The sequence below is a fragment of the Hemitrygon akajei genome, chromosome 9 (assembly GCF_048418815.1).
Source record: "Hemitrygon akajei chromosome 9, sHemAka1.3, whole genome shotgun sequence".
Taxonomy (NCBI): domain Eukaryota; kingdom Metazoa; phylum Chordata; class Chondrichthyes; order Myliobatiformes; family Dasyatidae; genus Hemitrygon; species Hemitrygon akajei.
The window spans coordinates 71,913,449-71,940,011 of record NC_133132.1 but is presented as its reverse complement, the minus strand read 5'-3'; the positions used below and the strand labels follow the sequence as shown (position 1 = coordinate 71,940,011).

The 26,563-nt window shown below is 36.8% G+C and overlaps 1 protein-coding gene across 6 annotated transcripts in view; it reads right to left on the bottom strand.

The window, feature by feature from the left end:
- LOC140733241 (bcl-2-associated transcription factor 1-like) overlaps positions 1 to 26,563 on the bottom strand; it is a 43,421-nt gene that overhangs the window by 3,866 nt on the left and 12,992 nt on the right. Inside the window, exons 3-11 of one of the 6 annotated variants that reach the window (XM_073056304.1) lie at positions 25,422 to 26,342; positions 23,778 to 24,512; positions 19,043 to 19,215; positions 11,631 to 11,736; positions 11,119 to 11,203; positions 7,078 to 7,259; positions 5,071 to 5,254; positions 1,059 to 1,214; positions 6 to 218 (exon numbers count right to left, since the gene is read on the bottom strand). In XM_073056304.1, the coding sequence (XP_072912405.1) occupies positions 9 to 218; positions 1,059 to 1,214; positions 5,071 to 5,254; positions 7,078 to 7,259; positions 11,119 to 11,203; positions 11,631 to 11,736; positions 19,043 to 19,215; positions 23,778 to 24,512; positions 25,422 to 26,342 (2,752 nt within the window). In that variant the 3' untranslated portion in view covers positions 6 to 8. Of the gene's footprint in view, positions 1 to 5; positions 219 to 1,054; positions 1,215 to 5,070; positions 5,255 to 7,077; positions 7,260 to 11,118; positions 11,204 to 11,630; positions 11,737 to 19,042; positions 19,216 to 23,777; positions 24,513 to 25,421; positions 26,343 to 26,563 lie in introns of those variants that run through there. The other 5 variants (XM_073056305.1, XM_073056308.1, XM_073056307.1 and 2 more) reach the window with 5 other exon arrangements.

Here is a 26,563-nt window from a genome sequence, read left to right as displayed (position 1 = left end):
TATACCTTTTACTCTTTGTGTCTGTCCTTTCTCTCCTCTTCATCTTCTATTCCTCCATTTTCTTCCTCCTTTTCATCGCTTCCCTGATATTTGTCATGTGTCCACTTTGGACTGCTGCTCGATTTTTTGAAAATAAATCGCCCACGTCCTCTTGGAAAAGTACCTCGCCCCCTTCCCCTTTTGGCCCAGTAATCCACCCCATCATCTCTGTCATCATGCTACCATGAAGAGAAAAGAGAGGAAACACTTCACCATTTTATCAGGTTATGTCTTTTCTTCTGGAATTCCCCAAATTATAATATACTCAGACAAGTAAGAAAAGGCACATGCATATCAGTATTATAAAGTGCACCAAAAACTGTAACAATCTAAACTAGTTCTTCAAACATAAATCAGCTCCTGCAAGCTTAGGTAAATATGCATCTGAGTAGCCATAGGGAGCCACTAAGCAGAATGTTGCAGATGAGCCATCTTAGGTCAAAATCAGGCAGCCATAAATATATGAAGAGACTTCTTGGAACATGAATGAACAAATGAAGAATTGAAAATTCAGCAACCATCAGCAAGTTCAAATATTAGAATGGAAGGTAATTTCTACTTTACAAGATTAAAATAGTTCAAAAATATAAAATGTCACCAGAAAGATCTGAAGAATTTTAGCCATCCTGGAAACATACCTTATTTGATGATTCATGCATTATAGCAGCAACATTGATGCTGGTAAATAGTTTTCTTAAATGTTTGCATAGCAATTTTTTAGAATTTTGCATATTTTTCAAAATCTGCCTAATAATTCTGCACTGGCATTTCAAGTCTTTTTGATCACAGTACTGTGCAGTGTCTCTCAATGACTGAGTACAAAATATAATGGATATAAATGAGAGGAGCTAAAAACTGATTTACCATTTTAAATATGAACATTAATAAAATCCCAGTTTAACCAATAAATCAGTATGAACTAAATATGAGAAAGTGTGCGTGGCAACATTTGTTGTTGTGGGGTGGTTGAAGGGAGGAATAGAAAACAGCAAATTGTAAAGAACAATGACCCTACCCACCAAGAAGTATTTCTTGCTCTTTGGAGTATATTCAGGATCCCACTCCTCCTCCTTGGATCGCTTTTGAAAATTTGGATTTGTAGTAGTGGTGGAAACAGTACTCAAACCAGAGAAAGCTCCCCTGGCTCTCCCTCTGCCACCTTTTATTCGAAACTGCTAAATATTCAAAGCATAGAATCTGTTAGACATGTCCAATTAGCAATATCTGCAAATATTTCAGAAAGTGAGAAATTAGTTGAGAGGTGATGGGGTGTAAAGATGAAAAACCAAAGCCAATAAGTTTGAAGGTAGTATGAGAAAATAGGAACCATACTGATTAGCTACCTAATTTACATTATTGAAACAAAACTATTTACATTGCTCTTAAGTGTTCTAATCTTTTCATTCATTTATTCACACAAATGTTCAACTTCCTTGCATGTTTCTTGATTCATTTAACAGAAACCACTAACTTTTACTACAGTCTATTTAATTTGCATGTTAGTTTGAAGGTTTCTTAATCCTAACCCTAAAAATAAATAGTAAATAAATGTATCTAGCAAGCGTTTTTCTTACATGGATATATATGAGATTGCAGATTACCTGAAATTCAGTGTTCCTACCAGGTGGAGTATAAAGCATTGTCTCTCTAGTTTGCACTGAACCTCACCCAGCCAGTGAAAAATGTCGAGGACACCCAGGTCAGTGTGGGAATGGGAAGGGAATTTGTTAAAGTATAGGAGTTTGAGGTGGCTACTGCAAACAGAACATGAGTACTCTGTAAATTGGTTGCCTGGTCTGTACTTAAGTCTCACCAGTGTAGAGTAGGTCATACCATGGGCAGCAAATGCAATAGGCAAGGTTGGAGAAGGTGCACATGAATCTTTGTCTCACCTATAAGGATTGTTTAGGTCTTTGGTCTTGCACTTCTTGCAGTTGCAGGGCAAAGATTGAAAGAAGGAGTGGTCACTGCAGAAGGCAGATAGGGGTGATGGGGAGACATGGCTAATGATGGAATTGTGTTACAGCTGGTAGAAATGACAAAGAATGAGAAGTCTTGCAGGGTAGATTACCGAGAGCAAGGATTTACTAGATTTTTAAAAAAATCATGTCTCTAGAAATTTAAACACCTTCAGAAAGACAACAAATACAGATATCTCCACAGCCTTTGTCAGTTCACCAAAACGAAACAGATCCTCCCACCACTATCCGCAAGGATCACTCTCTCTCTGATTCCCTTGGCAAATTTGTCCCTCTCCATTAATCTACCTCAAAGTTCAAAGTAAAATTTATTATCAGAGTACATACATGTCATCACATACAAACCTGAGATTCTTATTCTGTGGGCATACTTAGTAAATCTATAGAACTGTAATTATAAGAGGATCAATGGACAACAAACTATGCAAATGCAAATATTAAAAAAAAAATAATGAGCATGAAATAACAAGATAAATAGTCCTTAAAGTGAGACCATTGGTTGTGGGAACACCAGAAGTAGAATGTGTAGTCCTTGAAACTGGTGGTGCAAGTCTTGAGGTACTTGTACCTTCTATCTGATGGCAGCAGCGAGAAAAGAGCAAAATCTGGGTGGTGAGGATCTTTGATGGATGCTGCTTTACTACAGCAATGTTTCATGTAGGTGTGCTCAATGGTTGGGAGAGTTTTACCAGTGAGGTACTGGGCTGAATCCACCAACTTTTGTAGGATTTTCCATTCAAAGGCATTGGTGTTCCCATACCAGGCCATAATGCAGCCAGTCAGCACACTTTCCACCACACAGCTACAGAAGTTTGCCAAGACTTTTGATGACATGTCAAATCTCCACATTATATTTATATGATGGATCCAGGATGGGTCCTCTGAGATAGTGACACCCAGGAATTTAAAGTTACTGATCCTCCGAAGATTACTGGCTTATTTTACTTCTGGTTACCTTCTCCTGAAGTCTACAATCAGTTCTTTGGTCTTACTGACATTGAGTGAGAGGTGGTTGTTATTACACCACTCAGCCAAGTTTTCAGTCTCCCTCCTGTATGCTGATTCATCAACAGTTTTGATACAGCCCCACAACAGTGGTGTCATCAGCAAACTTGTATATGGTGTTGAAGCTGTATTTAGCCACAAAGTCATAGGTGTAAAGTGTGTAGAGCAGGGGGCAAAGCACGCATCCCTGTGGTGCTCCAGTGCTGATTGTGATGGAAATGTTTTTGCCAATCCAAACTGTCTACTAGGAGGATATCTAGGATTCAATTACCCAAAGGGTTATGAGGCCAAGGTCTTTGAGTTTACTGATTAGTTTTGAGGGGATGATGGTAGTAAATGCTGAGCTGTAGTGGATAAAGAGCATCCTGATGTATGCATCTTTGATATCTAAATGTTCCAGGTTTGTGTGAAGAGCCAATGAGATGGCTCCTAGCACTTAACCCTGCAAGCAGAAAAAGTGCTATCCTGCCCATTCACCTCATCCCTCAGGAGTGAGTAATCCCTATTTACTGTCACCTCCATTCAGGATCCCTCCAACTTTCCTTCCAAGTGAGGCAACACTTCACCTGCAAGTTTGTTGAGGTCATCTGCTGTATCTGGTGCTCCTGATATGGCCTCCTCTGTATTGGTAAGACCTGACATAAATTGGGGGACTGCTTTATCAAGCACCGTCGCTTCATCCACAACAAGCAAGATTTCACTGTGGTCCACCATTTTAATTCCAACCCGCATTCCCATTCTGACATGTCGGTCCATGGCCTGCTCTACTGCCACAATGAGGCCATTCTAAATTTGAAGGAGCAACACCTCATATCCCATCTGGATAGTATCCATCCTGATGGCATGATTATTTATTTCTCTAATGTCCTGTAATTTCTCCCCCTTTTCCCACTCCCCACTCTAGCTCCCCTCCTATTTCTTAACACCTGCCTGGACCCCTCTTCTTCCCTTTCTCTCACAGTCCACTCTCCTCTCCTATCACACCTCCCAGCTTCTCACTTATTCCACCTCCCCCCCCCCCCCCCCCCCCCCCCCACCACCTGGCTTCACTTATCACCTTCTAGCTTTCCCTCCACCAACGTTCTTATTCTGGCTTCTTCCCCTCTTCGTTTCCAGCCCCGATAAAGGGTCTTGACCCAAAACATCATTTATTTATTCCTTTCTATAGATGTTGCCTGACTTGCTGAGTTCCTCAGCATTTTGTACGTATTAAACTAAATAAATTTCTGTTCCTAGCCAAGTCCCATATTCTGGATTTACCATTCTGAACTCTCACTGCTTCTCAAGAGCTTCATAAAAGCTCACCTCCCTGGTGTTACAATCTTATTATTATTAATTGTCTTAGCAATCATTTCCATTCATAATAGTATTTTTAAAACACTTTGGCATTTATCTACATTAAAAGTTAAAGTCTGTCCCGAGCCATATAGGCTCATCAGGCCAGTGCTTATTTCTGGTTTCCGTGGCGTGAAGCGACTGAGAGTACGAGACTCTCCCCCGGATAGGACGCCAGTCTATCGCGAGGTTAACCCCCAGCATTTTTGCCGGTACCCATTTTCAGCTGGGTGGACTGGAGCAATGTGTGGTTAAGTGCCTTGCTCAAGGACACACACGCTACCCTGGCTGGGGCTCGAACTCACGATCTTCAGATTGTTAGTCCAACACCTTAACCACTTGGCCACGTGCCACACATCTCCATTAAAAGTGCTCTGTTAAATGATTTTTTTTTAAACTTTATTTAATAGTTTTCCTTCATTTTCTTGTCCAGATTAAGTCAATAAACCATCTCCTGCTTCAAATGAAAATAAAACCTTAATGATTTATACAAAGTTAAACATCATTCTGAACTTAATTTAAAAATTTGCAAAAGTTAGTAATGACCAGATTCAGTAGTTAATCCAAATGAAGCTTCAAAATTGAAAGAAATTTTAAGCGATTAGTTGTCGAATTAAATTAAGCGGAAAATGCTTAATCATTTAGTAAATTAAAAAACATTAAAATATTAATTGCTGATTAATAAACCTATTCAACACCATGCTTCACTTACAAAATTTCCTCTGGATCTTCCTCGCCCTTGAAAAACTGCACTATCTGTATGTCCTTGGAACGACTTAAAGCCAGTTGGTCCATCATCCCTTTCTTTTCTGACTTCTCTATCTTCATGAGGTTCAGGTGAAGGTGAAGGTGATGATGAGCAACTGGAATGATCCTGATCTTTATTTCTATACTTGCTGAAGGAAACATTATTAATAAAAATCTCAAATGGCACAAAGATCACACACTCATTATCAGAAAATCTAATTGTCACTACCAATATAATACCATAAACAAATTAACTAAAACAACTATTAAAGATACAGACAAGACAATTGAAAATTCCATTTTCCCATTATTCTCTTCTCTAAATAAATGCAACTTGGCAAAGAATTCTTTTTAAAAAATCTCTAATCTGTAAGTATCGGGAAAAAAATTGAGTATTGGAAAGGTTAAATCTCGTTGAAAGTTGCACAAAAGAGGAGAGATTCCCTCCATCAAACAAATCCTGAAATCATTTAATACCTAATCTATCCTATTCTTTAAAAGATAGGTCAATTAAAGGTGGTTTAAAAAAACAATTAGAAAAGATGGGACTCAAGAGGGAGAATCTTAATAAACCAAAATGTTTTCTAAACTGTAACCAAATCCTCAAAGTATGTTTGACCACCACATTGTCAGTTAGTTTATTTAAGGATAAAGGAAGCGAGGATGCAAGTAAAGAAATAATGGAAAATTTCATAACAGAGTTGAATTCCAAAGAAACCCATATAGGGCAATTCTCGTGGTTAATGTAATATATCCAGAACGGAATATTTCGTACATACATTTCCTACAAGTCCAGATAAGTATACAATTTTTAATCTGAAACCCTTTGACAACTGTTCAATAGCTTACATTTACGGTCTGCTGTTGGGACTGGAAAAGGCCTCTTTAGATAAAATTAAAGGAGACTGGGAAAAGGATTTACAGATTTTCATATCTGAAGACAGCTGGAAGAGTATTTTAAAATTAATTCTTCATCATTATGTGCTCGTCATTCTTTATTACAATTCAAAGTGGTACATAGAGTTCATATGACTAAAGTCAAGCTCTCTCGTTTCTACGCAGATATTTCCCCCTGCTGTGATAGATGCACTAATGGAGTGGCCACACTAATTCATATGTTTTGAACATGTCCGAACCTTGAAAAGTTTTGGACAGATGTATTTCAAACTTTTTCTGTACTTTTTAATGTTAGTTTTAAACCCAATCCCTTGACTGCCATGTTTGGCACTGTTGAGGATAGTATTACAAAACTTAAGCCATCTAATGTCTCTTGTGGCCAGGAGGGCGATCTTGCTCAAATGGAAGGTGGATGCCCCACCCACTCATGTTCAATGGCTATCTGAAATTATGTTATGCCTTGATCTACAGAAGATTCGTTGTTTGATTTCTGATTCTAAACATGATTTTCTAATGTTATGGGGACCCTTTCGAAGTTATTTTCATAATCTTTGAACTGTTATTAAATTATGGGTCTGAGCCTTTATTAATATATCATATGGCAAGGCATTTTTTTTCCTCTCTTTTTTTTCCCACCAACCAGCTCATTTTGGTAGTGGGGGTAGATTTTTCTTTAATAAAATACAATTATTTTATTTCATTCCATTTCATAATTCAATCTTTTTTTCTACATGATTGATTTGGAATATGGGATACTGTGATCATATTACTGTGATTTAAATGTAATTTGTATTACTTGTATCCTTATGAATTTTGTATTTGTATTTGTACAATATTATTAATAAAAATATTGAAAGGCAAAGAATTCTGACATTAAGTACAATACCACATAAAATTTCACATTTGAGTTAATTTGCCATTTACAAAGTTGACAGACTATTTCCAGATTGTTTGTACTGAAAGATCTGCATTTGAAAACATGATATTCATCCAACTACAAGGAAATGCCAAACTCCAGGCTAAAATAAATGATGTGTAAATTAACAACAGAAAAAGTTTAAAAAGACAATCTCACCTTCCCTCCTTTAAGGACTTGACATCTTTGTACTCTTTTTGGTCTTTCCCTGGTTTTTCTAAGGAAAGTTTCTTTGATGTACTGGATTCTAGTGAACCTTCACGTTCTTTACTTTTCTCTTTTCTGCGTCGATCAATATCAAGGCGCAAGTCAGCTGCATCACATTTCAATTTTTTTTCTGCCTATTTTTGAAAGAAAATACATAAGTCTTTCATTTACCTGGAATTACAATGACACTTAAAACAGTTAGTCGGCCTTCCTTATCCGCGGGGGATTGGTTCTGGGACCCCCCCCCCCCCCCACGGATACCAAAAAACGTGGATGCTCAAGTCGGTGGACTTTAGGACCCGGCAGAGCTCTGGACCTTATTTAACCTGTCTCAGTGCAGTAGATTTTAGGACGCAGCGGATCTCAGGACCCGCTGCCCTCAGTGTTTCTGTTCCAGAAAGCGATCACGATTGAAAATAAAGTGGAAATAATAAAGCGATTGGAAAGAGGTGAAACGCCATCGGTCACTGGAAAAGCGTTAGGCTACAGTAGGTCAACGATCAAAACAATTTTAAAGGATAAAGTGAGAATAATGGAACACGTGAAGGCCCTGCCCTGATGAAAGCTACAATTATTACTAAGCAACGCAGTGGTTGAATTAATAAAATACATATGTTTCTTAAGTGTTTTATATACATAGAAAGATAAAATATATACTATATATTAAGGCAAACATTTGACTAATTGACGCTAAATAATACCGGATGTACCTGTTCCGACTTACTAAGAGAACTTCCGATTTTTTTCGATCCCAATCCACAATAACCCACGCACATCCTCCTGTATACTTTAAATCATCTCTAGATTACTAATAATACCTAATACAATGTAAATGCTATGTAAATAGTTGTTATACTGTATTGTTTAGGGAATAATGACAAGGAAAAAAAATGTACATGTTCAAACAACAAGTGCTGGAGAGAGAACTTCTGTGTTTTCCCAATCCGCGGTTGGGGGCCGACTGTATATTCTTTAAAACTGTGACTTTATAATTAAAGGATATTACAAACACTGCATGTAACTTAATTCTACTACAGTATCCAGAAGGTTAGTAAATAATTATGTGGTTTCTACTCCCAGCACCCCCATCTTACATGAGCCAACTACATCAAAATAGGAACATGCAGAATGTTTTAAGCTAAACAATTTTTTCCAACAATAAAGTGAGGTATTAAAGATGACCCTAAGAAAGGAAGGTGCTTTGATGCACTCTAAACAAAAAAAATCTCAAAAGGTAAAGAACACATAAAAATATATGCACACATTGGTACCAGAGCATCAAGGATGTGCATTCCTGCAGTTTAAAGGCAAATGAATTTGTGAACCAGTCTCTGATGCAAACTACTACAAAAATCAAATTCATTCAAACTTTGGATTCGATGAGAGAAAAATGCAACACAAGTACATGATAGCAAAGAGAATTTTTTATAAGATTTGAAATAGTAAATGTAAGGTGAAGGTGAACTAATGAAATGATATTCACTAGAAAATTATATTCTGAAACTGGAGATTAGGGCAGATAAATTAATTACTTCACATTCACTTCATTTATAGGAAAAAAGTGCTGAAAACAATTAGCAGATTTCAAAAATGAGTGCAAAATTTAAGAAAATAATTCTAAGCATTAGAAAAAAATGAAGTCTTAATATCTGTCCAAATGTACGAGAGATCCCAACAAATGCCTGCCAACCAGCATCCAACCATAGGAAAGGCAGGGAGGCCTGCAGACATGAGTTGTTTCTCAGCAGTGGCAGCATACAGTGCAATCCTTGGACAGGTAGGTCAGAATAGCAACTTGCTTGATGGATCAGTGTTAAGAAAGTATGTGGGTTTGCCTTGGGGGATTGTGGAACATAGAACCATAGAACACTACAGCACAGTACAGGCCCTTCAGCCTTCCATGTTGTGCCAACCCATATAATCCTTAAAAAAGTACTAAACCCACACTACCCCATAACCCTCTATTTTTCTTTCATCCATGTGCCTGTCCAAGAGGCTCTTAAATACCCCTAATGTTTTAGCCTCCACCACCATCCCTGGCAAGTCATTCCAGGCACTCACAACCCTCTGTGTAAAAAAACTTACCCCGATGTCTCCCCTAAACTTCCCTCCCTTAATTCTGTACATATGCCCTCTGGTGTTTGCTATTGGTGCCCTGGGAAACAGGTACTGACTATCCACCCTATCTAAGCCTCTCATAATCTTGTAGACCTCTATCAAGTCCCCTCTCATTCTTCTACGCTCCAAAGAGAAAAGACCCAGCTCTGCTAACCTTGTTTCATATCACTTGTTCTCCAATCCAGGCAACATCCTGGTAAATCTCCTCAGCACCCTCTCCATAGCTTCCACATCCTTCCTAAAATGAGTTGACCAGAATTGAACACAATACTCTAACTGTGGTCTCACCAGAGATTTGTAGAGTTGCAACATGATCTCTCTACTCTTGAACTCAATCCCCCTGTTAATGAAGCCTAGCATCCCATAGGCCTTCTTAACTACCCTATCAACCTGCGCAGCGACTTTGAGGGATGTATGGATTTGAACCCCAAGGTCCCTTTGTTCATCCACACTCTTAAGTAACTGACCATTAATCCTGTACTCAGTCTTCTGGTTTGTCCTTCCAAAATGCATCACCTCACACTTATCCAGATTGAACTGCATCTGCCATTTTTCTGCCCAACTCTGCAGCCTGTCTATATCCTCTTGTAACCTTCGAAAACCTGCAGCTCCTTCCACAACTCCTCCAATCTTCGTGTCATCCGCAAACTTACTCACCCATCCTTCCGCCTCTACATCCAGGTCACTTATAAAAATCACAAATAGCAGGGGTCCCATGACAGATTCCTGCAGCACTCCACTAGTCACCGACCTCCAGGCAGAATATTTTCCTTCCACAACTACCCTCTGCTTTCTTCCTTTAAGCCATTTTTTTATCCAAACAGCCAAGGTTCCACATCCCATGCCTCATGACTTTCTGGATGAGTCTCTCGTGAGGGACCTTGTCAAATGCCTTGCTAAAGTCCATGTAGACCACATCCACTGCCCTAACCTCATCAATTTCTTTTGTTACTGCTTCAAAAAACTCAATCAGGCTCATGAGGCACGATCTTCCCTTCACAAAGCCATGTTGACTATCCATGAGTAGACTGTACTTCTCCAAATGCTCGTAGATCCTATCCTTAAGAATCCTTTCCAGTAGTTTGCAGACCACCGACGTAAGACTCACTGGTCTATAGTTCCCAGGTTTCTCCCTATTACCTTTTTTAAACAAGGGAACTACATTTGCCATTTTCCAGTCCTCCAGCACTTCCCCTGTAGCCAAAGAGGATTCAAAGATCATAGCTAATGTTCCAGCGATTTCTTCTCTCAATTCCCACAACAATCTGGTGTGTATCATATTCGGCCCTGGGGATTTATCAGGATGGAAAATTTGACAGGTAGGAAAACAGGTATTTAACAGGTAGGAAAATTCCTCTTTTTCCTAACCCATAAGGCCATACTGACAATACAATCACTTACTGAGACATGTCATATCCCTTCAGGTATCCTGTTTACCAAAACCAAAGAAATTTAGTAACAATGAGAAATTTCTTTACTCAACAATCTTTGGAATTCTCTAGAGAACTGAAGTCTCAGCACATTCAGGAAAGGCATCAATAGATTTTAAGATCTTAAGGATATTGAGGGAATATGAAGTTACGATGTGGGGAATCTTTAACAAATTTCATGTAACCAGTATTGTCCATTCCCATTTGTCATTTCTAAGGAAAGTCAGACCAATCTTTCTCATCACTGTCAGTTACACCAAAATAAATTGCAAAGACCATTAAACCATATTATATAGGCAGACTGAATGGTTGGAACAAGCCTTTTGAGTTTAATGACGGTTTCATTTTCAAAGGATTTTTAACAAGAACATAATTAGCATCAAAAATGCACAAAATATAATTAAGACCTGATAATAAAATTGAAAGCCTATAGAGAAATGCTTACCTTTCGGTTCTCTTCCTTGGAGCACAAGTCTTCCTCTGTGATGCAAGTATGTTTTCTTAGAGAGTTGGGAGAAATGTCAATTCTCCTAAAAGTCAATAAAAGCAGTGGGTGAACCCTCAGCAACACAGCTTTGATTTTTCCTTCATTCCATACCCACCCTCATCAACCCTTCATGCAATATGAAGACCAGGAATGAGATGTCAAGGTAAGTGCACCATGAGATTGTGATGCATTCTCAGGCATGCCTTGCCAATAAAGGAGGTCACAAAGGATACCATCTCCATGCTCTCACAGAAGATCAAAACCTCCCTTCTGAAGGCCATGTGCATTTTATTACATAGTTCAGAGTGACATTTCCATTTGAAATCGACTGCAGTTTATTATTTATATATGAAATGCTTTTAAAATATAAATCCTCCTTGGAATTTTACTCAAAGATTTAATAATAATTAGCAACATACAGTCCATGACTTTTCTATACTGAGAACAGTATGAAGTTTGAAATGTTATACCTATGGATTTCAGGACTTTTCTGCCTAGTTCCATGATCTCCTGCTGTCTTCTGATGCATTGTAAAGCGTTCATTTATGGTCATTCCTGATGACTTGAAATAATGCTCTGTTGATTTTAAAGAAATGTTTTTCCATTAGTTCAATTTCATACTAGACAATATTTTTGAGACGTGTTAGTATCTATACACACAAGAAACCTGGCAGATGTAAAAGATAAGTGAAATCATGCAGTAAATGTAATGGCTGCAAATTAACTTTCTTAGCTGTATATGTTAGACTCCTTGTGATAATCTGAACCATATACGTACACATCCTTCAATACGATTTTCATAATATAATGCATTACAGCAAAAATGGTTCCAATTGCCTTTATCTCAATTGCTGCATCACATGAAAGTAACAATGCAACATTTTGATTTTACAGTGAACAGACCAGCTATTTACAACATAAGATTTTTATTGCTTGACCCATATTGTATACTAGTTTGCAAACTGAGTAGAGATTGATAACCACTGTGCTGAAAACTTATCCTGGATCTGGATGAATTATCATGTCTACTAACTCCTCAAAAGCAAAACAAGAATATTTCACACTCATATGACTTTTCAACTTAACAATGCCAATAACACCTTTTTATTTTGAACAATAAATCCCATTATCAACATGACAAATTTGGCTATGGAATAAAATCTGGTTAATAAAATCACGAGTACAATATCTATGGGAAAACTTACCGCCTGAAATCCAGAAACTGCCTCACAACCAACCATAAACACTTCAATGGGTCACTACAACAGTAGTGCCTCGATCATAATTCCATGAAACCCAACAAGGAGTGCAGAGGAATTTTGTTGTTAGCAATTCAGTTATAAGCCTTTTTTCCAGGAAGACAGAAGCTTCAACTTTGCCTGTGATTTTTGCATCTGTATCTTTCAACCGTTATTATATTTTTTAACATGGGAGTTGGCATTTCAATACATGAACACATCCCAGGATTGCCATGACCTATTTGCAATGAAAAAGAAAACATCACTGGGCTTTTAGCTCAGCACAAAAATTGCACCTGTAACAGTGTATTGGTGTACTAACATTATTATGTATTTGGTTTTCATAACTGTTTCACGAGAAAATGATTAAGGTGACTAAAGACTGGTGGACTTATAAAGCACTAAAGGCTCAACTTCATGTACTTTTGAGATTAATAATATTGGTAAAAGTAGGGAGCTTCGAGTTTTCTCTGCTTTCCTGTAGGTTTATGTTAAGCATGATGTTCAAAAACAGCAAAATAATAAAAAGCTTAAGATTATATACTATTACATTGTACATGCAAGGGGAGTGGTAAATCAACTTACATCTATTTCAAAGCAGTGTGATGTTAACGGTTTCTCAGAATATATGCAATTGTAAATTAAATATTTTAACTGAATCACAAGTTGCAGTTATTTACATCCAAACAGGAAAAAAACCAAAATTCCAACAGTGAAAGATATTTACAAAGGCTATTGAACAGATTTGATAAATAGTCATTGGAGAGAGAAAAACTCTTTTCTCCTCCCTTCCCTTCCATTTGTAAAGTTGGTATTATTGTTTAATATAACCTTACGCAATATTTATGAGCGTGTTAAAATTAAGGATGTTTCTAATGCCTAAAGAAAATACATTCCAGAAGAAAAATGCTATATTTTAAAATAGTTCCAACAATGGCAAAATTAGACCCTCATATCAAGAAGGCTTAAAAAGTAACATTTTAGCATGCAGGCTAGGTCAATACAAGTTCTTGCTTAATCATTTATTGTGTGCAGGAAACTTTCCACTTCTCTTCAGGAAGAACAGTTCTCATTCAAACTGTAATACTAGCTGAAGCTAATTAATTCTTATGGTATACCATTGTAATTATTTGACTTTTATAAACAATATTCCTTTTGATAATGAAATTTCAATATACAAAAGGAAAAATGTTTTCCTTTTCACATTTTAAGCTTCATAATTGAGTAATAATTTGTTGCCTCATCATTTACATAAATCTACTCAATAGCAATAAATTTTACAATTATTTGTTGTACTTTTCCTTAAAACTAACTTTTAAAAGATTCAAATGTAATTATACTGAAATCCATCACTTTTTAAACTCTGGTTTTATATATATATATATATACACACACACACATATATATATATATCATTAATTGCAATTACATTTACATGAACTACAAATTAAAATCTATATACCACAAATAGATTAAAAATTACTTAGACACTGAACCCACTGTCAATTCATTGTGGTCTTTTTAAACTAACAGACTTGAAATGGATTGTTCCCAGATTCTTGATTGAAAGCTAAGAAAATGGTTTATTATTTATTCTATATAAAGTCAATAGAGTGATATTAGGGTTTAAAATTGAATGCCTACATAGTTCGACCTAATACTCCACATCATTGCTGTATCATGAAATGCTGGATATTGGTTCAAATTGGTGTCATCAATGATAAGATACCTGTGAATGATGTGAGCATTACACATTCTTAATTTAATAAACCTGTGTTCTCAGAAGTTTATAACCATATAACAATTACAGCATGGAAACAGGCCATCTTGGTCCTTCTAGTCCGTGCCGAACACTTACTCTCACCTAGTCCCACCGACCTGCATTTAGCCCATAACCCTCCATTCCTTTCCTATCCATATACCTATCCAATTTTACTTTAAATGACAATATCGAACCTGCCTCTACCACTTCTACTGGAAGCTTGTTCCACACAGCTAGTAAAGAAATACCCCCTTGTGTTACCCCTAAACTTTTGCCCCCTAACTCTCAACTCATGTCCTCTTGTTTGAATCTCCCCTACTCTCAATGGAAAAAGCCTATCCACGTCAACTCTATCTATCCCCCTCATAATTTTAAATACCTAAACTTTAAAGTCCCCCCCTCAACCTTCTACGCTCCAAAGAATAAAGACCTAACTTGTTCAATCTTTCCCTGTAACTTAGGTGCTGAAACCCAGGTAACATTCTAGTAAATCTCCTCTGTACTCTCTCTATTTTGTTGACTTCTTTCCTATAATTCGGTGACCAGAACTGTACACAATACTCCAAATTTGGCCTCACCAATGCCTCATACAATTTTAACATTACATCCCAACTCCCATACTCAATGCTCTGATTTATAAAGGCCAGCATACCAAAAGCTTTCTTCACCACCCTATCCACATGAGATTCCACCTTCAGAGAATGCCCTACCATTTACCATATATGTCCTATTTTGATTAGTCCTACCAAAATGTAGCACCTCACACTTATCAGCATTAAACTCCATCTGCCATCTTTCAGCCCACTCTTCTAACTGGCCTAAATCTCTCTGCAAGCTTTGAAAACCCACTTCATTATCCACAACGCCACCTATCTTAGTATCATTTTTATGAAGCACCATGTTCAGTATATGATGCAATTCAAGGGCTTAATTGGATTATTTATGGAGTATTGTGAGCAGTTTTTACCCCTTATCTAAGAAATGATGTGCTGGCATTGGAGGATCCGAAGAGATTCCTAAGATTGAGTTCAGCAATGAAAGGGTTAACATATGAGTCCCGTTTGATGGCTCTAGGCCTGCACTCACTGGGAGGGAATCTCATTGAATCTATCAACTATTGAGAAGTATAGATAGAGTGGATGTGAGAGGATGTTTCCTTTACTGGGGTGGCCTAGGATCAATGAGGATAGACTCAGAATAGAAGGATATCACTTTAGAACAGAGATGAAGAGGAATTTATTTACCCAGAGGGTGATGAATCTGTGGAATTCATTGCCAGTGACCTGGCTGTGGAGATCAAGTCTTTGGTCTATTTAAAGCAGTTGTTGATAGGCTCTTGATTAGGAAGGGCATCAAAGATTATGGAGAGAAGACAGGAGAATGGAGTTGACAGGGTAATAAATCAGCCAAATGGCCTAATTCTTCTCCTATGTCTTATGGTCTTAAATATGGTTGGAGTATTTCATTTCACAGCTTAGCTCTGAACCACAAAGAGTAAATAAAATTATATGTGTTTTACACGTAAATTCTTGACTGATAATTAAGAATTTATTTAATGCATACTCAATGACAAACCTACAAATAGCATTGTGATAGTGACTTTTCAAAAGGCACATAGTTTAGTTATAACAATACCATATTATGATCAATGCAAAATATGTAACATAAGAAATTTTGCAAAGCACAAGGCCCTGTTCATATCGACACAATACCCTCAAAAACAATGCGAATAAACTTTACAAACAATAAAAGCTACTGTCCTACAAATGCAAGGAAAATGCAAGCGAAAATATCAGTTGTGCAGCTAAATCTATGAACTTGAATACTCACTCATTTTTACCAGTCGTGGGGAATTAAAGGTAGTGCTATTATGAAATTGTCAGTATTAATAAAACTAGGGACAGAACCTAGTGAAAATTTTATTACTAATTACCTTTTCTACTTCAGGAATATATTATAGTGTACACCTACAAATGGAATATACCTTTACTCAATCTGGATAGAAATTGAATCTCCTTTAGAGAGCCTTTGATACTATCCACAATTTTGTCATGGTAGAAAAAAAGAGGAACAGCAATAACTAACAATTCTGAATCTCCAGTGCCTGGCTCCAAATGGTTAACTAGCAGTCTGTATCAATATAAAATTTACATGACAATGATACATTTCAAAATGAAATAAGCAACATACAGAACCTGCGTTATCTTTTGCAATAAAACGCTGTCACCAACAGCGGAGATTATTTGACAATCACAGTATTCACTGGCTACTAACAAACAGTGTCAGCATTCTTTCCACAACTCAACCTTCCCAATTACCAGCATACCCATCCCACCACCTTCCCCCCCAAAAGACACTAACTTCTAAACAGTAGTGTTCACTATTAAAGGCAAAATGGTAAGGATACAAGACTGAAGTACTATATTCCAATGATGCTCAACACACCGAATTTAATAACTTTTAAGTATTCCTCTATGCCTGAACGATAAAATTTAAAACCAACTTCTGTCAGCAGCAAACTAACTTAGTTGCAAAGTAATATGTTTTCAACAATTCCATCATCATAAGAGTCATCATCTCTGCTCTCCATTCAATCATGGTGGATTTTTATCCCTCTTAACTTTATTCTTCTGGCTTCTCCCCATAATCTTTCTGAGCCACATTAAAATGACTTAAGTAATAAAATATCTATGTATCTAAGTATCTTCTAAGTAAGATTCTTCCCAAATAATCATCCTTCAGTCATTTGTATTAAGCAAAAAACAGAATTTAAAACAGAAAGAACAGTAATTACAAGTCAAACAGTTTTTGAGATAATCTCGACATTAGTTATTCTAATAACATACATACACTATTATATTTAGCAGTTCTAATATTTCAAAATAATTGAAATGATATCTTCTTCCAAATTTTGTATGGCACATAAGGGAACTTCAAATCTATAGTTTTATTTTCACATAATTTAAACATTTCCAACTCATCTTCCTGGAAAGAAAATGAGGAAACTGAAACAGTACAACCAACAAGTACAGCTAATTAGATTTTTTTAATCCAAATGAAAGCAATAAAAAAATTAACTATTTCAAAACCATATTTGTCAGAAGTTCGTTAAACTTCATTTCTTACAATGTGTGACTCCAAACAGAGTTTGGGGCTTTTTGTTGATCTTACTAAATGATATATGTAATAGTACAGATGTTCATATAAAATGACAGCTGTGTTTGGTATAAATTGTAAATTCTTTTCAAGAATTACCAACATGACTGCTTCATTGTGCATCAATAAATGATAGAATATTTAAAGAAATTATGGAAATCAGTGTAGCCTTTGGATACCTGAAAACATTCCCCATAAAATGGTGGTAATGTAGCAAATGTGCACAGCAGGATACCAAAAACAATAATCAAATAAATGAACGGAATTTCTTTAGCAATACTGAAGAATAAAGGTTACTGAGAAAGATGGTAGAACTATTAACTATTTTTCAAATTAACTTTCAAGTTCCACCAGACTTCTGACCACATTTATCCTTTGATCAATAATCAGAACATAAAATGTTTATGCTTTTGATTAAAACATTAAGGTAAAAACAACTAGCTCCTCAAACCATCAGTTATTTCATATAATAACCATGGAAGTATTTGAGCCCCATTTCACTTCAACAATGGATTTACTGTTCAAATGTTCTTCTCAATCTAATTCAATATTTATCCTTATTTTAAAAAAATTGTGAAAGTTTCTCTCCATGGAAATCTATTTTCTAAATCACAAATTTGAAATTCCAATTCCAATAGTAATCTTGATGAATTCTAACATCTTATAATTCATCGATTGCTATTAGAAGTTAGTTAAAAATAAATCTTTAAATATCATACCAGTTCTTTTTTTAAAAGAGAAATTTGCAAAATATGAAGACAAAATATTATCACCTCAAAATGGTTATAATGAAATTAAGAAAGTCAGCTTTGACAAATAAGTACAAAATTGAATTCCTACCTATCTTTTGTTAGGATAATAGCACATTTTCCAAATTTAAAATGTGACAATCTAATTCAAAATTGCAATGATCTGAGGGTTCAGTGGTTTAAAGCAGCAAATAGGTAACGGCCATAGGATCTGTATTTTGCCACAGCTACCTCAATATTCCTTGACAGGAAGATGGAGCCAAAATCCCTTATTCGCAGTATTATTCACACAGGTGATATTACACTTCGTTTATGATGACAATCCATGTAGAATAGACTACCAGCATTCATTATACACCATTACATATTACAACAGAGTTAAGGACAATATACAGACCCAAAGATTATTTTCTGTCTCGAAGTATCAAATGTACAAAAAAATTGATTTGTCCTGGGAATGATGCAACGCTGTTGACCTGGACATTATTTTTTCTTACTTAAGGTCTGGTTGACAAGTATTTCCAACATTTTCTATTTTACTTTCAGATTTCTAGTATCTCCAGTGCATTGATTTTGAAAAAGAAGAAAGGATTATGAGTAAGTGAAAGGCAAAGAGCCAACTCAAATTGTGAGCAACCGTGAAAGCTTGTTATTTTACTGAAGACCAAGTTACTGCACTCAATACTCTAAACAATAGATTACAATGTTATTTTCATTTCCCTGACCTTCACGGAAAACAATGTTTTAGAACAAATAAATGGCTCTTTATAGGATGTCAACATCAAGAGCTAAATATCAGGAAGTAAATATGCACATATACTTTTTCTTAAACTGAACAGCAACACAGAACAAAGACTTGAGTTTATCAATCTAAATGCAGTTCCATTACTTTTAATCATGTGCAATAAATATTAAAAGAAATAAAATAGTTCTGGCATGCTGTTTACAATGATGCTTCTATCCAGGTACCAACATACCTTTAACATGATGAACCAGGGTCACAATATGATGAATAAATGACTCTGATGAACTTCTGTAAAACTGAGGAAACTTAAGGTGATCAAAGATAGAACGGAATCCTTGCTCTTTCGTGTTGGAGTGGACAAGAGCACTGGATAGCAGTCTTTCAGTTGTCAAAGAACTTCCAGGTCTGCAAAAATAAAACTATATTCTAATGAACGTGTGCTGTACTTGAATAAAACTATACAAATACCAATGTACATTCTGAAGCAATTTCTTAGCAGGCACAGAAGTCAGCACGAGTCTACTGGTCTAGTAATCCACAGGCAGCGCATTCAAATTCCAACAAGGAAAGTAGGCAAAATTTAATTTAATCAATATAGTAATTTAGGAGACGGCACTTAAATTGTTATAAAATAACTTTTCACTAGTGAACTAGTAACCTCTAAGCTAGCATGATTGATTCTAAACTAAAGTGATGTCATAAAAGATTACTTTTAATGGGAGGCAAAGACAGTAAGACAATGAAACAGTAAAATCATGTTCAAATCATGCACAGCCTCAAAATAGAAGGATGTCCCTTAAGAACAGGGAAGAGGAGGAATTTCTTCAGCCAGGGATAGTGCATTAATTCATTGCCACAAACAGCTGTGGGCAAGTCACTGGCTAAATTTAAAGCGGAAGTTGATAAATTCTTGATTTAAAAAGGCATCAAAGATAACAAAAAGAAGGAAGGAGAACGGGGTTGAGAAGGGAAAGAAATCCAGCATGATTGAATGAGGGTTGAGAAGGATAAGAAATCCGGCATGATTGAATAAAAGAGCGAACTCGATGGACCAAATAGCCTAACTCTGCTCCTATGTCTTATAAGCAGACTAGCTGTCATAGCCTGATGGCTTTAAGGAAAAAAGCTTTAGAAACAATGGAGCCATTAGTTGGCCATTAGTTGACTTTATAAAATTTGTTTGGCTTCCGTGAAGGTGCCAGTAAATTAGAAAGCCAAATATTGATCCTTGCCTGTCAGCAGGAAGGCAAAAAGAAGGAAACTATAGGCAGGGTGCTTAAGATCTGCCAATGGCATAGGGTCAGCTCCACCATTCCATCATGGCTGATTTATTTTTACCTTTCCACCCTATTCTATCTCCTACTTCCTGTAACCTTTGACACACTTAACTAATCAAGAACCTGTCAACCTACACTTTTAAAAATTCCAATGGCTTGGCCTCCACAGACATGTGTGGGAATGAATTCCTCTGTCACCCTCCAGCTAAAGAAATTCCTCTTCATCACTGTTCTAAAGGTACATCCTTCAATTCTGAGGCTTGGCCCTAGACTCTCCAACCGTAGAAACCATCCTCTCCACATCCACTCTATCTAGGTCTTTCAAAATTCAATAGGTTTCAATGAGATCCTCTCTCAACCTTTTAAACTCCAGTGACACAGGCCCAGAGCCATCAAATGCTCCTCATATGTTAACCCTTTCATTCTCTGAATCATTCTCATGAACCTCCTCTGGACTCTTTCCAATGCCAGCACATCTTTTCTTGGATAAGGATCCCAAAACTGCTCACAATGCTCCAAGTGCAGTCTGACCAATGCCTTATAAAGCCTCAGCATTACATAATTGCTTTTCTATTCTAGTCCTCTTGAAATGAATGTTAACACTGCACTTGTCTTCCTTACCCTAAACAAGGACTCCCAAGTCCCTTTGCACCTCTGATTTATGAATTATTTCCCAATTTAGAAAACAGTCTAATCACGTGCATAACCATACACTTCCCTACACTATATTCCAGTTGCCATTTCTTTTCGCATTCTCCTTATCCAGCAGATTCTCTACTTCAATACTACCTGCCCCTCCTCCTACCTGCATATCGTCCACAAACTCGGTAACAAAGCCATCAATTCTGTCATCCAAATCATACACATACAATGTGAAAAGAAGCAGTCCCAACACCAGCTCCTGTGGAACACCATTGAACACCAGCAACTAACCAGAAAAAGCCCCTTCAATCTTCTATCCATGCTAGTATCATTCCTGTAATATCATAGGTTCTTATCTTGTTAAGCAGCCTCATACATGTACCTTGTTAAAGGCCTTCTGAAAATCCAAGTAAACATTATGCACTCACTCTCCTTTGTCTATCCTGCTTATTATTTCCTCAAAGAATTCCAATGGATTTGTCAGGAAACCACACTGACTTATAGCCCAATTAAGTTTTCCAATACCTTTACCCATGCAGTAAACATTCTTACAAGTTCTTCTATATTATTTGTATCTAGCCCTTCTTTTATCTTTGTGATATTTTAGTATTCTCTGTGGTGAATAACACATAATATTGACTTAAGTTATCTGCTTTTTCCTTGTTCCCCATTATTAATTCTACAATCTCATCCTCTAGGGTTTGCATACTCATTTTGTTAACCCCTCTTCCTTTTTATACATCCTTAGAATGGCTTGCTGCTCATTTTGAAATTGCTTGCCAGCTTTCTCTCACAATCAATCTTCTCCCTCCTTATTACACCTTTTGTGTTTTGCTGCTGATTCCTGAAAAGATTTTCAGTTTTCTGGTACACCACAAACCTGTGCCACCTTGTTTATTCTAGTTTTGGATTTACTATTTTCTGTGACCTCATCTGGTAATCACAATGTTTGCCTTTCTCTTTGGATTCCTCCTTACAACTGGAATAAATTTCTGAACATTGTGTAAATAATTGATTCAATTTCTAACACTGCTCATAAACCAGCCTATTTTTTTCCACAAGTTCTTTTCCCACAGTACCCTTTCGAATTTAATTAGTTCAATTAACAGGCAGATAAATGTTGCTTCTATACAATTTGTAAAATCATGCCTACAATGGGAAAAAATTCCTTATTTGTTCAATCACCTTCATTTCCAGCTTCCCTTTTTTCACTATACAGCTCTTTATCCAAACTACTTTCACACTCCTTCTGAAACCTACAAGACCTTCCACTCATACCACATAATTAATTGCACAATTTTCATCATACTTTTAAAAAAGTAGGAGCTTGAGATGTCCTACACAAGTCTGAAACTTCCTATTGCTTTAAGTAAAATTTCTCAGCAGTTCCTTTTATTCACACCCATGAACAATTCCCAGTTGTTCTTTGGCCTACCAAAATCTTCAAAAACTGATACATTGGAGCTGTTTTCTCCTCGGCCTATTACTGTCACTCCACTGGAATCTTTTTGCTATGGTATGAAGTCTACATTATATGAAATGAAGCTTGTCTTGCTTAAGGATGACTTCTACAGGACAGTATCCAAAAACTTTTTATAAAGAAACATGCAAGATTTTGTTCAAAAGGTTTCTAAGCAATGGCAAGATAGTTAGATTGTTTAAGTTTAATATATGATAAAGAACTATTTAGTCTAAATAATTCAAAACGATAGGATTATTACAAGATTCTTTTTCCAGAGGAACTGTCAACCAGTGCTGTTTTTATTCAGGACAGATCTGGACTGGTTCCTGACAAATGCGGAAACTGTGTTATAAATTATCTCAATACAAAAACATTGCCTCCATATTTTTCCCTAATTAGCTTTTAATTGGTTAAGGGGTTCAAGGGGAAGATAACGGTAACCTTTGCTGACCTTTGAATATTTTATATTTTCAGGCCTCTCCTACACACCTATATCACTGCAAGGACAGAATGGAAAAATTCAGTTATTATTATTCAGCTACTATGGTGTCGGGAGATTCAGCTGCTCTACTCCTACCCATCCACCGTATATGTTTTATTTTTCAGAATAGCACTATTAAGTAACCAAAGGCTGATTTGAAGTGACAATTAATTACCCACATTGTTGGGGATCTGTCCATTTATGTTTATGTTTACACTGAATGGCAAGAGAAGCAGATAATGAAATCACACAGTAAATAACAACATAATTTATAATTTTCTAAGTTAGTTCAAAGACCAATTTTTGTTTAAATAATCACAGTTCATTAAACACCGGCAATCATTTCTTATTAATAAACAATTTAAATTTTCATCTTAACTAAAAGGAATACAATGGAGATATCGTGAGCACTTTTCGGCCCCTCATCTTAGAAAGAATGTAGCTGAATCTGGGGGAGAGGGTTCAAAGGAGGTTCACAAAAATGATTCCAGGATTGAACGGCTTGTCACACAAAGAGTGTTTGATAGCTCTGGGCCTGGAATTCAGAAGAATGAGGGGTGACCTCATTGAAACCTATTGAATGGTGAAAGGCCTTGATGGAGTGGATGTGGAGAGGATGTTTCCTATGGTGGGGAGTCTAAGATCAGAGGACATAGCCTCAGAATAGAGGGACGTCCTTTTAGAACGGAGAAGAGGAGGAACTTGTTTAGCCAGGAAGTGCTAAATCTGTGGAATTCTTTGCCGCAGGCAGTTGTGTTAGCCAGAATATTTACGTATACTTAAGACATAGGTTGATAAGATTCTTAATTGGTCAGGGCACGAAGGGATACAGGGAGAAGGCAAGAGATTGGGGCCAAGAGAAAAATTGGATCAGCCATGATGAAATGGCAGAGCAGATATGGTGAGCCAAATGGCCTAATTCTGCTCCTGTATCTTATAGTCTAATGGTCTTATAAAGGTACGTTTAAAAACTACAAATTGGTAACTAAAATCACAAGTAGCTTTTTCAATAAATTGCATTTTGTAAGCATGCATGCAACAGTTCAACAACGATCTGTTGCAAACAAAACTACAGTATATCACAAATGTAAGAGTGCTGACTTACAGGACAGAATCTTCCAGCTGGGAGGCTGACATTTTCAATTTCACTTCAGGTTGAGAGGATGCAGCAGGCAAGGTTTTCATTCTAGGCAGGCTTTCCTCTGTGAAAGACATTTTATCCCTTTCTCTGACATCCATGGTTTTTGGTTGTGGCAATGAAGAGCATGGATCAAAGAACTCTTTGAATATTTCACCTTTCACTGGCTCAGGTGAGATAGAATCTTTCTTTGGTGCTGTTCTTTCCTCATATTTTTTCTCTATGTACTTGTCGTCTTCCCTAAGTTTCTCTTTAATTGCACTAGATGAAAAGCTAGCCACATTAAATTTAAAAAGTCTATCATCTTCAAACCTATCGTGGTCTTTCGTTCTTCTGATTACAATTTTTGTGTTATATTTATCTTCCTCACAGCCAATATCCCAATGAGATTCATAGTCCTTTTCCTTTTGATTTGTCACGGTATACTGAAATTTAGATCTATAATTATCTAATTCAGCCATTTCGTCAGATAACCCAACTAAACTAAACTGTCTGTACTTCTCTGGAGACTCAGTTAAATGTATTTTTTCAGCTTCCTTCCTCATATACTCTCCTTTAGAGCTACCATAATCTACTCCTCCTTTATTCCCCCATTCCCTTCCCTTTGCCCTGTCTTTCTCCAAGCCTCTTTCCTTTTGAGCATCTTTCTCTCTTCCATCTCTATCCAGCACAAAGGTTCTACTCTCCTCTTTCTCGACATATCTATATAAAAGAAAAAAAACAATGTGAAATACAAAACATACCCTTCTGCAGAAGTACATGCAAGATTTCAAAACGTTTGAATGCTATTGAAACAAGAATTAAAGTCCATAATAGAATAAAATGTCCTGGCAGCTTATAAAATTTCCAGTTCTTCTACGATGTGTTTTACCCCCCCCCCCATTGAATTACTATAAAATTGATAAAACTGATACCCTTTTAATTATCAGTGGAAAATTTTAAAGCCTATTTAGCACAATTTACACACATCTAATTTGATGATTTACTAGCTTTTCCAATTTACATACAAATTATCTCTTATTATGCAAAAGAGCTTTATCAATGTTGACCAGTTAATAGCACCCTAGGTTTAAAATGCATTCCAAAGGGCCAACAACACAAGTAGTTAGAGTTGCATAAATATATGTATTTTTATTATTAATTCATGCACAGGACATGGACACTGCTGGCAAAGCCAGAATTTATTGTCCATCTTGAGCAGTCCCAAATAGAGGCCAATTGAGAACTAGCTACAATGGTGAGTCTCGAGACTTAAAGCCCAAGATGGCAGCAGATTTCTTCCCTAATGGACATTAGTGAACTAATTAGCTGTCTGCTAATCCACTAGTTTCATGATTTCTATTAATGACTTTGTCCATGTATAACAATTGAATCAACTTTTAATTCAATTAAAAGTTTGACTGATTTACAAAGAGTATTGCTAGTATGAAAAATCTTGTTCACGTGAAGTAAAATGGTATTTTAGCCAAATGGAATCCACCAAATTCTATAATAATTGTGATAACATCAGCTTTTACCATTTCTCTTCTACAACAGTTCCAGAAAACAAACTAAACTTCTTTTGAAAGGAAAGCTTGCCAGAGATCAAGGTAAACAACAATAATCGGTTACCTTTTCAGGTACTTGGATTTACTCAATTTCAGGTCCAGGGCATCACCAGAAAAGGCAAACTGTTTCAGTCGAGCATCTTCTCTGGGAACACTGTGTTGAGCTGAAACAACTTTAGTAGGACTTTTTCGTATTGGGCTGCACTGAGAAGGGCTGTATTGTGATGCACTGTGTGCTGAGGAGCTATGCTGTTCCGGGCTGTGTTGCAGACTTGAGGATGGTGGACTGGTCTTAGATGTACTCCGTCTAGGTGGCCCAGTCTGTGAGAAACTGTGCTGAGAAGGAACAGAACGTGTAGGGCTAAGGCTACATGGACTGGGAAGTGAAGATAAACTGTGATGGGATCTTGGACTATTGTCATTGTAGGTTGAAAGCCCTGCCCAGCTTTCACTTCGAATGGGAGGAGTTTTACGAAACTCACTTTGCACCTTAGTAGAATCAGAATCACATTTAATGTCAGTTGCAAGTGTTTCTATTTGCTTGTTCTTTCCAGATTCCCCTTGTGGAAAAGATACATCAATTTTCTTTGTATGCTTGTCAGTGGACCTGCGCTGTTTTGAAGTTACTGGAGATCTGCTGTGACGTGAAGAAGAACAGGAAGATGATGAAGCAGGTGACCTTGCAGAGGACGATCGGCGTGATTGTCGAGATCGACTTCTGGATCTTTGAGACATAAATCTATGTTTTGGTGTTCTTGATCTTGAACGGCCTCGCCGTGGACTACGAGACTGTCTTCGATTCTGCCAGTTAAGCCTATAGCCACCTCGATAATACCGAGGTCCTCCTTGATAATAGCCTCTCCCTCTTGCACGATGACCATAGGGACGTCTCATTCCTCTGTTACCACGAAAATCTCGATAATCTCGGGAATAGTTACGATCCCTACTGCGAGATCGAGAGTAGGATCTAGAACGAGATCTAGAGCTGAGAATCCACAGAAAAGATGTCGCAACAAATAGCATTATTTAATCCAAGGAACAGTCCCAAATACAAAATATTTAATTATAATACATACTTTTCATTATACTCTATTTCTGGGCTGAAACTTAAACAGTTTTGAATTTTTTCCCATTTACAGCAGAAGGGCTTAATATCATAGAAGGGCATTAAGTGATGCACAAGACTAGTTTTACTTCTGGTACTTC